The sequence below is a fragment of the Crotalus tigris genome, unplaced genomic scaffold (assembly GCF_016545835.1).
Source record: "Crotalus tigris isolate CLP2741 ecotype Arizona unplaced genomic scaffold, ASM1654583v1 scf7180000024281.4978605, whole genome shotgun sequence".
NCBI classification, from domain to species: domain Eukaryota; kingdom Metazoa; phylum Chordata; class Lepidosauria; order Squamata; family Viperidae; genus Crotalus; species Crotalus tigris.
Window position 1 is genome coordinate 4,309,544 of NW_024100453.1, and position 17,536 is coordinate 4,327,079.

At 37.2% G+C, this 17,536-nt stretch overlaps 1 protein-coding gene across 5 annotated transcripts in view; it reads right to left on the reverse strand.

Annotated features, from left to right (window-relative positions):
- The window catches only part of RALY (RALY heterogeneous nuclear ribonucleoprotein), a 286,663-nt gene that overhangs the window by 1,837 nt on the left and 267,290 nt on the right, over positions 1-17,536 (reverse strand). For 4 of the 5 annotated variants that reach the window (XM_039323685.1, XM_039323683.1, XM_039323684.1 and 1 more), the window contains 5 exons: positions 11,193-11,243; positions 7,659-7,819; positions 3,737-3,850; positions 2,074-2,219; positions 224-272 (listed from right to left, as the gene is read on the reverse strand). In XM_039323685.1, the coding sequence (XP_039179619.1) occupies positions 228-272; positions 2,074-2,219; positions 3,737-3,850; positions 7,659-7,819; positions 11,193-11,243 (517 nt within the window). In that variant the 3' untranslated portion in view covers positions 224-227. The remainder of the gene's footprint in view (positions 1-223; positions 273-2,073; positions 2,220-3,736; positions 3,851-7,658; positions 7,820-11,192; positions 11,244-17,536) is intronic. The other variant, XM_039323686.1, reaches the window with a different exon arrangement.

The window sequence follows — 17,536 nt, forward strand, 5'->3', positions numbered from 1 at the left end:
ACGCTGCAGTCCGTCTGTCATCCACCACCACAAAGTTTTAAATAGCATGGTATAAAGTAATAAATGTTTTATCAAGAAAGAAACCTCTCCAAAAAGGAGGAAAGAAAGTGAAACATAAGCATGTGGTCTTAAATCAAAATATGAAAATTTAAATATGTATTATTTTACATAATTCAATGGGATTTTGCTGTCGTGAATAGAATCTGCAAGTTTTAGAATATACCTAATTACTGTAGGCTGGAGTCTTCCACATATGTGAAATGGCTATTCTCCTGAAGAAGCAGAAAAGAAAGAAAGAAAGAAAAAAAGAAAGAGAAAGAAAGAAAGATTATGAAAAATAGTCGTAAAAGTATACATTTATACATATTTGCTTAAAAGTGAAGTTCTTTTAAACTAAAAGGGACTTATTCTTAAATAAAGAATTTGTAAGAGTTTCCCTATATCTTCTCCCTTAGGTTGACCACATAAGCATCAATAAAGAGCAGGAAATGTATCAACGCCCCAAGTATAAAAAGGATATATATTTACATACTCTTTGGTTTATATATGCTAATTTATTCTATCTAAATAAAAATCTGGCTACAATTTTTCTAATATTGGTAGGAATAATTACCATAATTTGGATTGAAATTCTCTATTTTAATAAGAAAACCAGATAATTACTGTGCCTGTTTATTAAATTTATGTTGATCTATTTGATATATTGATCTATTTGGCAATTTAGGGACTATGCTTTCTTTATCTTTACATCAATTTGAATTAGGTAACGAAGCATTTGTTTATTTAAACATTTGTAGTCTATCTGCTATTAAAAAAATTAAGAAGATGGGATAAGAATAATGACTATTTTATTTATTTATATTTATGTTCATTTGGCTAATGTATATTCTGTTCCATTTCACTAATGTGATAAAATATGTGGACTGTAAATCTTGTATTTCTATGCCAAATACATGACCAAATATTTGTAACATTAAATGGCTTGGATTTGATTAAAATATATTAGTTGGAGGGCACTTAAATATCCACTTTCAACTCTAATGCTTTAAATATACTTAAACAAAAGAGGAATATTATCTTAATGTACAAGTAGAACTTCATGTTCTCAAACAACAAAAAAATATAAGAGGTAGGAAAATAGAATGATGGTCTATAGCAGTGATGGCAAACCTTTTAGAGACCAAGTGCCCAAACTGCAACCCAAAACCCACTTATGCATCGTCGGGTGCTGGGTGGGTGTGGCCCATTGGGTGTGGTGGTAACAGCAGACTGGGTGGGACTAAAAAGTTCAATCAATCAATTCCAACTTTGCAAGATCTTTTTTTTCCCGCGAGAAGTTGAAATTGACTGATAGATTGAATCTTTTTTTTTTGTACACGGCGGCGGAGACCTAAAGCAATTTTTTTTAAATAAAACCCAGCTGAAGGCCTAGGACTGGGGCGATGGCACACGTGCCCACAGAGAGGGCTCTGAGTGCCACCTCTGGCACCCGTGCCATAGGTTCGCCACCACTGGTCTATAGTTTGAGCTATAGGAACCTTGGACAACATCTGTGAGATCCTTTTTCTACATCTTCTTTTTACTGTTGTCCATTCATTTACATGTAGTCCTAGTCATTTAGCAACCATTTGTACTTATAATCTCACTAAGTCATAAGCGACTTATGACCAGTCCTTTCACTTATGACTATCACAGCATCCCCATGGTCAAGTGATCAAAATTTGAGCACTGGGCAACCAGCATATATTTGCAATGATTGGGGTCATGTGATCTTCCCAGACAGCTTCCGACAAGCAAAGTCAATGTGGGAAGCCGGATTTGCTGAAAACAATTGTGTGATGTAGTGATTTGGTTAACAACTGTGGCAAAATAAGTTGCAAAATTGGACTTTCCCTAAATGAACAGGAAAGGACGTGTCCTGGCTGCAATTCATTATAATGTTAAGAGATAATTTTATCTATTAATGGTATGGGGAAAATATTACTTTCCCCTGAAGATTGAGAACTGGTATAACTGTGTAAACCCAAAATATATCATTGGGTGCAAAAGCTATGATTTCCTGCTACATCTTACCAATTCATCATCACAATCATCCTGCACAAGGCCTTCCTCTTCTTCTTCTTCCCCATTTAACGGCTCTTCCGTATTCACATCTGCTTCTGATGCTGTGTCTTCTTGAGAAATTTCACTTTTGTTTCCATCTGCCTTTTTTCTAACTTCTGCAAAAAAGGCAAATGATAAAATATCTATGTAGCTTGAGAACCCTGTTTTGTTGGCAGGCTTTATTTGGCTTATCTCAGCATAGCTAAGTAATTAAGAATCCAAGCAGGAAACTAATTGAATTTCACCAACTGTCCCTGTATGTTGCCACATTTGGAGCATCCTGAAAAATTAAAATGGCGCCTGGACTCAAATGCTAAGTACATCTTATCAGAAAGAAAAAAAATGAACGGAATATCTTCTGGAAAAAATGTCTGCAATGAGTCCTGACAGAGCAAGGTTGCCAGGAGAAATACTACTTCATTTATTTCAGTTTTATCATTTAATAGGTGCTTATTGCAAATTATAACCTGAGATTAATATCACAGAGTGCAGGCTTAGAGAAAATCAGTCTCACAAATAATTCTTGGCTTTGTTTACATGACTTGGTTAGTGAAGTCATTAACAAATCAAATTAGTTTCATTGTGACTTAATATTTTTTGTGAATCTAGGTCATTGGATTAGTTTATGATTCAACACATTATGCAAAACCAGAAAATGGGTTAATTGAAAAAACCTTGGTGAATGCAGTCCATTAAAAAAAAAAAACTGGGCATGGTTTGGAAGCAATACAAATTATCAATTTGAGGGTTTGGACCAGATGACAAAATGAGAAAGACTTAGAATGTTTCTTTTGTTTTTCATTTTTAAATCTACTACTGTATATAGCAGGGCACAGGCAGTGATAGAAAAAATATCAAGTTGGCTTACTGTCATTTAGATGTATGAAATAGAACAAGGATGGAAAGCCTGTTAGGCTTCCAGATGCAACTAGATTGTGGCTCCCTTCAATCCATTTTACTAAGATTAATGGAAATTGGAATCTAATCTCTGGAGGACTGCAGCCTACAAATAGGGAAATGGTAGATGTTTTGGACATGTAATCTGTTGAACTACAGATTCCTATCCATATCTGCGGTCCTTTACTAGTACAGCTAACCAATGAAAATATATTCTCAAGGACAAAAAATCAGCAGGGGAGCCTCAGAATACTTTTATATTCAGATGGGAAGCCTGATAGTTTTTTGAAATCACAGGTTTCCAGGGGCTATTTGGTCTTGTTCTGCTATTACGATCTTTATAATATAGATGCCACTGAAATATGTCCATACTTTAGATTGCCGAGTAACAGTCACTTATATTTAATAACATTGGTGCAGTTTTACCCAACATGGTGCCTACAGACAGATTGGATTACAATTCCATAAGTCATTATCCACTTTGGCCCTTGCTGGCTGGAGGTGATGGGTGCTGTAGTTGAGGATGAACCCCCCCCCCCAAAAAAAAACTGTACTAGCTCCTAAGAATGGAACCAGGGCATCATGGAGCTGTACTGTAATTGCAAAAAGTACCAAAGGTCCTTTGTCCTGAACAAGGAAGGTCAGGGGACTAGGAAGCTGGCACTGACTTTCTTCATTTGAACTCCTATTGTGTCTTGGTGTGATATTGAGGGTCATTTGCAATCAGCCAACTGACCTGTAGGTGCTTTCTGTTGTTCAGCAATCTGCTCCAATCTGCCCAAGAGAGCATCAATGTTGGATTTGATCTGTGTCAGCTCAGTTTTAATTGTCTGCAGTTCACTGCATTTCACTTGGAAGACAAAAGTTAGAGGAAAGCCTTATTCTTTTGTATGGTATGAATGAGCAATTTGCTTGAGCAGAGATTTAATTATACTTCACATATACCTTTTAGTTGCAGGTCCTGCTTGGCGTCCGTCACAATAAGGGCTTATTGGGTTCAGTATAGGACAGGGTCTCGTTTGCCTTTCATAGCTGAGGAGAAGACAGGAGAATTTTGGCAAGTACCATTTCTCCCATCAGAGTGCACCATCAATGGGATAAACTATCAAAACCTAAATGCTAGTGCACAGCTACTTAAGGATATGGAAGCCCTGTGCTATATTGACTCTGGCAAGATGGTGATATTGTAGGTATCAAAGAGTTCATTTATTAATGCTTAAAACGACCTCCCAACTTTGGTGATGTACAAAATTTGCAACTCTGAGTCAATAAAAAACAAAAGAGGAATCTTTTACCTCATTCCTTGAACTTTTTACAAAGAATTCCCCCTTAATTTATAATTTGCACAGCAACTTAGAAGCTGTTGAAATGATGCTTACAGATTCACCACAAATATATGCATCACATCGGGGCCAATGTACCCACTCCTTTATTTAGGATTTTCCATTACATTATTTCCTTATTTTTGTGCCATCCTGTCAAGTTGATTCTGAGCTGTTGAGCAGATGCAGACTGTCTTAAATTCCACTCCCTCCCTTTTTGCCCTCTTGGATTCTTTTTCACCAACATGTTCCTTGTTTTTGCAAAACTGTATTTCCCAATCCCACTGATACCTTCTTCTTGTATCCAGATCAGCTATTTGTGCAAATGTCTGCATAAGTTAGCTCTTGCTGTAAGGTGAATGACTTCCTCAGATTCCATCCAGTCTGATATTTACTTCCCAGACTTCAATTTCCTATAATTTTCACTCAGTCTTCCATGTTAGCAAAGCTGAGCATACTCTTTTCACTGGAATATTTTACTTTCTTAAGAAAAGAGGAAAGCAGTATTTTCCTATTTTCATTTCCAAAAAATCTTGGGCATGAATGATGCAGTAGAGTTCAAATTCTTCATTAGCTGAAAAATTAGTTCAATATTAGAACAGAAATGATAATTTGAACATCACCTATTTTTTTTTTTTTTTTGTAAAAAGCTCAGCCAAGGGCATGTATTCCTTCTGGCAGCCATTTAATCTTTTGTTTTTCTCAGTGACAGTTTGCATTTAGATGTTTCTAGCTGTAGTTACCAAACAATTGTATCTCATTGGCAACCGGTTTTTGTGGTAAAAAGCACTGACAGAACATTATCTGAACTGTCGTGCTACGGAGACCTAGCTGGCTCACTCTATTGTGTGTTTCAAATATTTCATCTTTCACTTAAATACTTGGCTTGATGTATGTGCTTATATTAATGCTCCATTTATTTGTTATTATCATTGTCTATAATATATTTTTCGTGTATTCTTACAACTATTCCTTTGAGAGCAGAAAAGTATGATATTAATAAATAAAAAGCAATCATTCTCCTCTTTATATGGATTGTTTTTAGTTCACAGGTCTCAAAAATGTGGACCCAGGCTTTGAGAGATCATTATCGGCTTGTTCTACCCTTGCCCATCCTGATCAAATAACCAGGTTGTCACTGATTCCATGATTAGGAGAGATAATATATACCTCCTTGAGTATGAAATATATTCCAACCTGCTTAAAGAAACAGTTCTAAGATCTTTACTAAAAAAACCCCTTTCCTTGCCCTGGAAGGTCTCTTAATTATGAGTCACTCTCAAATGTTCAATTCTTCGGCAAGGTGATTAAGAAAGAGGTGTCCTCACAGCTTCAGATGCCTTTGGATGAAACTTACTATTTGGATCCATTTCGATTGGATCTTTCTCTGGAAGATGGCACTAAAAATATTTTAGTCATGTTACTGGACAATCAGAAAGTTAATCAACCTAACCCTACCACTACTTACAATCTGACTCCCAGGAACATTGCTCAATTTTGGTAATGTTTTAAATCAGTGGTTCTCAACCTTTTTAATGCCGCGACCCCCAACCGGTCGTAAGTCGAGGACTACTCAACTGATGCAGCACTGTTTGCAAAATGGGACTTTTGGTGGGCTCAGCAGGGCAGAGACAGCCTGGACAATTCCTATTGGCTTTTGAAAGCCAATAGAAGTAGACTCTATTCAAGAGAGTCTATTCTATTGGCTTTCAAAAGCCAATAGAATAAAAGGGAGTAGCACAGCTAAGGAAAGGGGGAAAAAAATGGCGGACTGCGTTGTTTGGCGACCCCCGTGAAATGGTCGTTCGACCCCAAATGGGGTCCCGACCCACAGGTTGAGAACCACTGTTTTAAATCAATGTTTCTCAACCTTGGCAACTTTAAGATGTATGGGACTTTAACTCCCAGAATTCCCTAGCCAACATGCTGACTAGGGAAGTTGAAGTCCACATTTCTCAAAATTGTCAAAGTTGAAAAACACTAGCATAAGTGGGCACTTTTGCCTCTGCGGGTCTAATAAAAATACTGCTTCTCCTGCTATGAACCTACCAAGTTAGATAAGGCAGCAGGTGAGGCAGTACTTTGAGAATAACCTTGAGGAACAGCAGGAAGTGCCACAACCCAGGCAACAATCACATAAAAGAGAAAGCCAAGTCCAAAGCAGGATATTCTGCCTCTCTAGAAAGAGAGCATTAATTGATTGATGGCAGCCCTTTGAGGTAGACCAGACTTGAACACCCTAGTCATAAATACTAAAACTACTTTTATTATAGGATTACAGAAACAGACTCTTGCAACACTGAATGTGCCTCCCCACTTCCTACTTTGACCAAATGGGAAAATCAAGTCAGATATTTTCTCAAATTCCGTTCCTGCTTTAGACTTAGATTTTATCTTATCTGACATTGCCTTCACTATGGCTGTTCCTCCTCTTTGTCAAGTTTATACTTATAGCTCATTACATGCCCACACTCCAGAAACTTAGCTATCTGGTTCACAGGAGGGGACCTTCTTTTCTGTGGTTCCCTGATGGTGGAACACTCTCTCCAGGGAGATGTGTTTGCCTGCACCTTCCTAATATTTAGGGAAATGGCAACAATGCATTTTTCACCAAGCTTTGAAGTAATAATTGATTTAATGATATCATTATTAATTCTGATTTTAATTGTATTGCTTTACTCTCAAGTTTTTGTTTTATTGTTACCCTGTGGTAAGGTGGGCAGCCAATAAATTTAATAAATAAAAAAATATTGTAAGCAGCCTAAGTCAAGGTAATCCTTGACTTATGACCATAATAGAGATACCCCATTATGGTTGTAACTCATGATGGTTGTAAAACAGGTCAGTAATGTGACTGACCCAATTTCACAACCTTTTTGGCAGTGGTTGTCAAGTGAATGCAGTGCTTATAAAGGAGCTGCTGAGGTCATTAAGTGAACCAATGGTTCACAACAAGTGCAGTTTTGCTGAAAAATGGAAGTAAATAGGGGTTTTGGCAAAACTGTTCATAAAACATGGTCATGTAATGGTGGAATGCTGCCAACATTCATAAATACATCCTTGTTGAGTGCCCAAAGTTCAGTGACTGGAGGGGTGTCTGTGAATGTCAGAACTTTGAAACTGGGTCATATGTAGCCCCAGAAAGATCCATCATAACTTCAAATGGTCTACCTGCATATAAGAAGCATCTACTGTAATAAATTCAAGAATAAAATAAAAGCAATGTTTTGTAATACATAAAATACTTATTAGTATGTCTGCCCTTATGCCTTTTGTTCCAAAGGCACGTCTGAAATAGTTGTAAACATTACTTCTGCACAGTAGCATGAAACTTACATTTTAATTTGGCAGAACTATTCACAAGAGCAGCAGATCTGGCAAAGAGCTTGACCGGGATAGCTGCTTTGACACGTCGTACTAAAGGGATGGTGACTCGTGGCCGCTTCACGGGAACCATCCTGGGTATGGGAGAGACTCTTCCACGATACTCAAAGAGTCTACACAGAAGCAGAAGAAATGCTTTCCTGTAGCGACTCCAGTCAGATACATTAGCAAATATTTCTGATCAAGAGATGAAAACCATTGATGTCCTCTAGAGGGAGCTAAAACTTCATCCATTCCAGCCATCTGTTCTTGCCTGGGCATTAAAACCCATTAGAGATTACAGCTGATCATTAAACTACTGAGGAGACACATTGTTCAACCATTATCCTGCAAGTTAATGCTGACAACTCTCAGAGAAGTTATTTAATAGGTTGCTTTAACAGCAAGATTGTTACCATTAATTCATTTTTAAAAATACTTCAATGTTTCATATTTGAGAAATCCTTAGGCAAATCTCCAGGATATTAGAACAGATCATCCAAGGCAATTATTTTGCTGTCCTATCTTAGTATCTTTCCCCCCTCATTTGGAACCTACTCATTCCTTAAAACAGGACACAAAACTTTTTCCTAAGATGCAGCCAATAATATTTATACTAAATTACATTCAGGCAAGAAAAAAAAAACAATTTCTTTAACCTGTTGCATCTGAATCTTTTTCAGCCCTAATTACCAAGGTCTTTTAACAGAACTAAACAGGTTGAGAGGAAGAGAAGTGAAAGACCTATTGAAAAACATGTCTCACTTTGGTAGAGAGCAAACACCTGAAAGCAGACTGTAATAAAAACATATAGATCTGGACTTTGAAGCTGAACTTTAAATGCACCAAGTGCACTTCTCAGATTCAACAGAGATTGATTTAGTAACCTCAGGGGAATTTTGTAGTTCCACCTCTATGCTTTATCTACTATTAGTTCAAAAGTTTGCTTTTTGTTCATGTAAAAAAAACCCCCTGCATAGTTGCATTTTTAAAAGTTAAAATATTTTTTTTTTATGTACTTCATGGCTGCTAAAACCCTGTTTTACTGCTGCCAACTAGGCCCTTCTATTTTCTGATTTTTGAAAAAAACAAATGTTAATCTTTTGGAGACAAACTGTATTGTACAAACATTCAGACATTTGATTTTTCTTAGAAACGGAAAGGAAGAAACAAGACAGCCACTGGGTTTATTCAGCTGAACTCAATTCTCTAGACAAGAGAACTGTTTGTACTGCTGCTTGCAAAGGGCGATGCAGGAGAACCCAATGGACACTGAGCATGTGTGGTGCTTTTAGAATGGGGCTATTGAGTGGTAAAATGACAAGACTGCTATATCTGGGCTGCAAAAAGATGGACATCCCCTTCATGACAGCAAAAAGATTTTTTGGGTAACCCTTCTGGGGTTTTGCCACTCCAATAATCTCAATCATGACGTCCTCTGGCAGATAGCGTAGTGAAGGAGCACTCCTGCAGCATTTCTTACGGAGCAGAGAAATGCAAACAATCAGTGGAAAGTAAATGAAGTCAAGGATTCCTCATGGACATCCATAGAATGTTAGCACTGCTGATGAACAATCTCCTTAACAGAAAAAGTGTAAAATATTTATTTAATACCACAGCTCTACAAAGTACAGAAATTCAAGGCATGTGTTTTGATAATTTAATTTCCATCTTTGAATAAGAACACATCTGGAACATCTGTCTGGGAATTTATTAGAGGAATGGAATCCTTACCATGAAAACCTTACCACATTTTATAAAACCCTAGTAAGACCACACCTGGAATACTGCAATCAATTTTGGTCACCATACCACAAAAATGATGTTGAGTCCTTGGAAAAAGTTCAAACAAGAACAACTAAGATGATCAAAGGCCTGGAGACTAAAACATATGAAGAACAGCTGCAGGTTTTGGGTTTGGGTAGTTTAAAGAAAAGAAGAAATAGGGGTGACATGATAGCAGTATTCCAGTATTTGAGGGGCTGCCATAAAGAAGAGAGGGTCAAATTATTCTCCAAGGCACCAGAGGGCAGGACAAGAAACAATGGTTGGAAATTAATCAAAGAGAAGCAACATGGAAGTGAATTGAATTAAATTAAATCGTGGGTGCTCCATCACTGGAGGTTTTTAAGAAGAGACTAGACCAGGGGTCCCCAACTCCTGGTCTATGGACCAGTACCAATCTGTGGCATGTCAGCAACCAGTCCACAGAAACCAGCAAAGCCCCATCCTTGGGATGCAGGCAGCACACAAAACCATGCTCTCTCCAGTCCACAGAAAAATTTTTCTCCACGGAACCGGTCCCTGGTGCCCAAAAGGTTGAGGACTTCTGGACTAGACAGTCACTTATCTGAAATGGTATAGGTTCTCCTGCTTGAGCGGGGGCCTGGACTAGAAGATCTCCATGAGTCTATTCTATTCTATTCTATTCTATTCTATTCTATTCTATTCTATTCTATTCTATTCTATTCTATTCTATTCTATTCTATTCATTTAACTTTCTCTAACAGTTACATTTTTATATTATATAACTTAATTTTATTTTGACAAAAGTGTATACATTTGCATATTGCAATTAGTATGTTAACATATCAGAACCATAAATTAATTAACAAGATCAAGGGTATCCTGTAATGGGATTGTAAGTAAACTGTATTAAACTCACTGGAACTTACTTCTGCACACAGTGGTTTAAAGCTTTATTTTAAAAATGTAGGTTTTGAAGTTTATATTTTCACTTTTAGCTTTGACCAATTACAGGTAGTCTTCAGCTTACAACTGTAATATAGCCTGCTGATCATGGTTGTAAGCCTGGAGGGTTGTAAATTGGGTCACCCACATTATTGACCCAATTTTATACTTTTCTTGCAGCAGTTGTCAAACGATCACCATGACATTAAGCGAACCAATAGTTTGCTATTTTTATTTGCATCTCACCTTTATTATTTTTACAAATAAGTCAAAGTGGAGAATATATCCAACATACTTTCCTCCTCCTATTTTCCCTACAATAACAATCCCTGGCCTGCCTTCTAGTCACTAGACCAAACTGGCTATAGAACAGTTTTGCTGAAAACCGGAAGTCATAAAATACAGTCATGTGACTATGGGATGCTGCAAATGGCTATAAATGTGGGCTGGTTGCCAAGCAGCCAACATGCAGTCATGTGACTGTGGGGGCTGCTCCAGTTGTCAGAACTTTGGAATCAGGTCATTAAGTATTCCCAGGAAGGCATGTTGTAACTTCAAATGTCAGCGACTGATTGTAGGTCAATGACTACCTGTATCCAATTTTTGGTCATTTAAAGAAATCTTTACATCCATAGAGTTAAAGCAATATATTTGAAAAAGTGAAGCAGCCATTCAGATAAAACTGTAGTGGGGTAGAAAATATAAATAATCCAAACTTGCTTTGCCCAAACATTATGAAAGTATTCCCCTATGTTCACTGTATTTAAAATAAAAGACAATCAATGTGACAGCCCAGTTTTTCTCTTATTTGCTCACCTGTCATAGAAGTCATCTCTGTAGTAATCATAGTCAAAGTCATAGCCACTGCTTTCAAAAATAAAATAAAAAAGAACAGGATTAGTACTATGCTTTCTATAAATTTTCTTTGTAGCAACTTTTGTGAAATAGCAGAAATCAGTCTCACAGATCTGAAAGGAAACCAGGAGTTCTGGATCTGAATCTGGATACACACACACACACCCCACAAACCCCACACACAGAAACAAAACTATATCAAAGGATTCAGATTTACTGTTGTGTTTGTTTTAGAACACAACAAGGCATTCAGTATCTGCAGAAAATCATATAATCAAAAACAACCAACCAATGGATTTTCATTATGACACAGGTTCTTATCGATTTTACAGTGATATGTAGAATCTCAACTGGCAAGACTTCACCTGGCTCACATACAATCAAATATATACAATCTGCACATTTTTGACACTATGTGATAGGTGAACCAAGCTCATAATGCTTATTCACAATCCATGGATTTATGTGTGAACTGAATTATTATTTGGATACTAAATGATAAATGGGTAGCAAATGGGAATTCTGTTCTATCCAAAAAAATGGTAGATCAGGACATCACAGGTTTTGTTTTAAAATTGTACCCAGTTAGATTGGCCCAGACTCAAAAGAACTACAAAAACACTGAACTTTGGACAGTAGATTTTTATATTTCCCTATAAGTGTTACAAGTGCAAATACATACAAGTTGAACATCCAACAATTGAAAGACCTGGTGTTTGACAAGGTAGTATAGAGTTGCCAAGAGTTCAATACCATAAATGGTTAAAACACTAAGAGTTGGGAAAATATGGTGGCAGAGCTTCCAAAACACAACTCCCACACCTGTTTTTTTTCCAGTTTTACAGCTTTATTGGCAATGCTGCCCTGCTGAGGCTATACAGAGCCTTAGGAGGGGAGGAAGGCAGCACAGGTTTCTGTAATTTTTCTAAGCAGCTTGCTCTTCCACCATTGTGTGTTTGTGTATTTTAGCAATAGCACTTGTCAAGAATTGGTTCAGACGCTATAACTACTGTGTCAGTGCCAGTGGGTAACTTAATAGCCCACCATTTCTTTTTCTCTTCCAAGAGGGATATTTTATACACAGTAATTAAAGTATATTATTGCAACCCTTCCTAAAAGAAAACTTTAAACAGAAATCCAGCTGGCAAATCATAGAAATTGAAAGCTCTGACATTTTCTAGTAAAAAGAAGCATAGTTAGCAATACATTTGTTGGAAAGGTCAGCTTAAAAGTGAAAATTTTAATTTTGGCTTGACATCTCTGACTTAGAGACACATATGTGACATTTCAGGACAATAAAACCCAAAAGAGACTTAAAGCCCAGTATCTCCATCAAAGAAAACACTCTATAGTTGATATGTGCAGAGAGTCTTCCGTATAAGGCTGGGTTGGATAAAGGAGGTCTCAGTTGGTGACTTAAGTGCATTGGGTTCATATGTTTTTCCATTATAATGTGGTTTGTTTGGTTTTGGCTTTGGGTATTTATCAAATTCAGTCTACTCTTATTTCTTCTATAAACCATAGGCATGGATACCCAATCACTAACTTGTTACCAGTGGATAGCTATGACAATAAAATAGGATAGTCTTACCTTATATCCTGATCTTCTCAGATGGAAGAAATAATATTATTGGTAGATAGACATAATTACCCTGATAATTAAATTCTATTTCAATGGATCCTAGCAGCAAATTTTTGGGATCTGCAAATGGCTTGAGTCTTCATATGAAATTCTGATTTATATCACCTGTTCATTTATTTTTTCAATCAAGGGCTTGAGGAAGAATGCTGATTTTATTCTGAATACATCAGAGATCCCACCCTGCAATTTCTTTTTGTTCTTTCCAGTTCAATATTGACTTCATTGAACTGCAAGAGTTTCTAAGATTTCAGATAGGGGATTTTCTCAGCCTGTATTGAAATTAGAGGCTGTCCTATGTTCCATGTTCTCTGTGTTTTCTGCACAGACTGCTTGGTCTTATTCCTGTTTCTTGCTGGTTTTTTATGAATTTCACATCCTAGAATGCCATAAAATGAGATTGTATATATTTTGAAGATCTGATTTTCTTTATTAATTTGTAACAAACATTTGCAGCCTGTTTATTTAAACATACAATTTGCATAGCATATGTTCCTATAATGTAGCTTTCTTCAAGCTGTGGTTAGATTATAAAGAAAGGAAAAAATGATTTAGCCTTGTTCTTCCAGCATTATTTTTATTGTGAAAAAAGCTATCTCCCCCAGAGCCCAAATTGGGACCTATTCAAACAAGCAATTTCCGTTTCATAGACTGTTAAATATAATAGTGCACAATCTCCCTCGGATTGAGCCCAGTTACTGATGGTTTCATGGACAACTATACACAAGTGATTTGCCGCTGCCTTTTTCCAGGAAGTTGTTTTTTTTTGCCTACCCTACAACCCATCCCATCCAAGTATTAACTAAGTGTGATCTTGCTTAGCTGTTCTGAGATCAACCACTTTCAGCTACATGTTGTAAACTGGCATATATTCTACTCGTTTTATTATAGATTCTAATCTAATCTAATGAATAGAAATTGAAAATAACTCCTGAAAAAAACTGTTGAAATGATATACAAAGTTGCATCCATGTTGGTTGTAATTGTATTTTATGTTATTGTGTGCCTGCATGCACACACACATAATCTGTGGTCAAGGTCACACAACATGCTTAACAAGGTCAGTTAAAGATGTAGCAATTACATTTGCACAAAATGGTAATCGCTTTATTGTTAACTTTGTTTAGATTCTTTTTTGCTCTGCAAAATGGCATGGTGTCCTGTGTAAAGATAATCCTTTTTTTCGTTGGTTACTATACACAATGGCTAAGATCATGAACAAAACTAAACTAGAACATTTAATAATAATGGCTTGTGAACAAATCATGCAGATTTAGTTGATTTAATTCAGTAACCCCAGCTTCACTGTGTTTCTGTGTTAACACAGCTTTTGTGTTATAAAAAGTCAAGGGAAGAAACTGGGCACATTTAAAAACCCTGAGCAAATCAAACCACTTCTCCACATGCCAAGTCCAAATGCCAGGACCAGATAACCCAGATAACATTCATATACATGGAGACATAATGTAATATAACATTTGTATGTTTCAACTCTTAGAGCTTCAAAAATATAGATTGTGTGTGTGTGTTTCTGGCAGGGTCTATATATCCCTTCTTGCAGCAATGCTAAGTGCCAGGATCTGGATATTTCCTAAAATTAATAACATTGTAATACTCATGTAACATATAATGGCTCATGATTTCAATTCCTGAGATGAGATTTGAGACTCTAGAAAGAGTACAGAGAAGAGCAACAAAAATGGTCAGGGGACTGGAGGCTAAAACATATAAGGAATGGTTGCTGGAATTGGGAATGTCTAGTCTAATGAAGAGAAGGACGAGGGATGACATGATAGCAGTGTTCCAATATCTCAGGGGATGCCACAAAGAAGAGGGAATCAAGCTATTCTCCAAAGCACCTGAAGGCAGGACACAAGGCAATGGATGGAAACTAACCAAAGAGAGAAGCAACCTAGAACTAAGGAGAAATTTTCTGACAGTTAGGACAATTAATCAGTGGAACAACCTGCCTCCAGAAGCTGTGAATGCTTCAACACTGGAACTCTTTAAGAAGAGACTGGACAGCCATTTGCCTGAAACGGTATAGGGTTTCTTGCCTGAGCATGGGGTTGGAATAGATGACCTCCAAGGTCCCTTCCAACTCTATTATTATTATTATTATTATTATTATTATTATTATTATTATTATTATTATTATTATTATTATTAATCATTGCACAGTCAGCCAGATGTTCAGACTGGATTTGGCATTTTTGTCTAAGTATCAAGTCCTTACCAAAGACCTGGGATAGGCAGATGTGGATGTTTGATGGTATTACAGATATCGTTGCAGGATGGAAGCAGTTCCTAGTAAGGCTGCCTTTTGCAATTGACTAATGGCGAATTTGTCAATGCCAATGGTGTTCAAGTGGTGCTCCAGTTGTTTTGGGATTGCACCCAAGGCGCCTATTACTATTGGTACTACCCTTGCTTGCCTTTGCCACAGCCTTTCTATTTCTATTTGTAGATCTTTGTATTTTGTTATCTTCTCCAGTTCTTTCTCATCTATAGAAGAATAGATGAGACATAACAATTGTCAATAAGAAAGACAAAAAAGTCTGGATAGTGGATGTGATAGTGCCTGGAGACAGAAGAGTCTCCAGGCACTACCACATCCACTATCCAGACTTTTTTGTCTTTCTTATCGACAATTGTTAAGTCCGGGATGTTATGTTGCAGGTACTTGTCTGTTTGAATTCTGAAGTCCCAGAGCAGTTTAATTTTATCATTTTCTATTACTTTCTCTATTTTGTGATCTCACCAGTTCTTGCTTACAGGCAAATGATATTTCTTGCAGATCCTCCAATGCACCATTGTTGCTACTTTGTCATGCCGCTGCTTGCAGTCAGTCTGTGTGATCTTCTTGCAACAGCTTACCAGGTGGTCCACTGTTTCTTCAGCTTCTTTGCATAGGCGGCATTTACAATGTACAATGCATACAATTTTGACTTTGTATGCATTGGTCCTTAAGACTTTGTCTTGTACAGCCAGAATTAGTCCCTCGGTCTCTTTCTTCAATTTTCCTGCTCTTAGCCTTTGCCAGGTCTTGTTATTATCTGGTTTCCCAGCTATTTTTTTTTAATGTATTGGCCATGTAGTGCTTTGTCTTCCCATGCCTCTATTCTGTTCTTCATTTGGTCTTTCTTGTAGGCCAGTTTGGTCTCTCCAGTAGTCAGTAAGCCTTCCTGATATACTAATTTCAGTGCATCTTCATCATTGTCCTTCAGATATTCTTCCAAAGCCATTTTTTCTTCTTCAACCATCTGATGCACTTGTAGCATTCCACGCCCATCTATTTGCCTTGGTAGATAGAGTATATCAATGTCACTGCGTGGATGAAGGGCATGATTCATTGTCATTATTTTTCTGGTCTTCCTATCCATTGCTTTTAATTCTGCTTGAGTCCAGTTCACTATTCCAGCTGTGTATCTAATGACTGGAATTGCCCAGGTATTGATTGCCTTCATGGTATTTCCTCCATTGAGTTTGGACTTTAAGATCTTCTTCACTCTCTTGATGTATTCACCTCTAATCTTTTTCTTGACTTCAGTGTGCTTGATGTTGTCAGCTGGAAGGATACCCAAGTATTTGTAGTAATCTTCCTCATCCAGACTCTTAATGTTATTTTCGTGGGGCATCTTGATTCCTTCAGTTTTTACTATTTTTCCTTGTTTGATAGTAAGTGTGGCACATTTGTCCAAGCCAAACTCCATTGCAATATCTTGGCTATATATATGGACAGTGTTGAGCAGCGATTCTATTTCAGATGATGTTTTTCCATACAGCTTCAGATCATCCATGTAAAGGAGGTGGGATAGTCTGGCAGATGTTTTTGATGTTTGATAGCCATGTCCCGAGTTATTCAGTATTGTTAACAGAGGAAACAGTGCAATAACAAATAGTAGTGGTGATAATGAATCTCCTTGAAATATTCTTCTCTTGATATTAACCTCTCCCAGTCTCCCACCATTGATCTGCAATTGTGTCTTCCATTGTGCCATCGATCTTTGCACAAATTTTCTGATGTTTCTACTGACTCCTGTTATTTCTAGGCACTTGATTATCCAGTCATATGGCAGAGAGTCAAATCATCATCATCACCATCATCATCATCATCATCATCATTATTATTATTATGGATCATTGCACAGTCAGCCAGATGTTCAGACTGGATTTGGCATTTTGGCTATCTATCAAGTCCTTACCCAGGACCTGGGATAGGCAGATGTGGATGTTTGATGGTATTATAGGTATCGTCACAGGATGGAAGCAGTTCCTAGTAAGGCCGCCTTTTGCAATTGACTAATAGCGAATTTGTCAATGCCAATGATGTTCAAGTGGTGCTCCAGTTGTTTTGGGATTGCACCCAAGGCGCCTATTACTATTGGTACTACCCTTGCTTGCTTTTGCCATAGTCTTTCTATTTCTATTTGTAGATTTTTGTATTTTGTTATCTTCTCCAGTTCTTTCTCGTCTATTCTGCTGTCTCCAGGCACTGCCACGTCCACTATCCAGACTTTTTTGTCTTTCTTATCGACAATTGTTAAGTCTGGGGTGTTATGTTGCAGGTTCTTGTCTGTTTGAATTCTGAAGTCCCAGAGCAGTTTAATTTTATCATTTTCTATGACTTTCTCTATTTTATGATCCCACCAGTTTTTGCTTACAG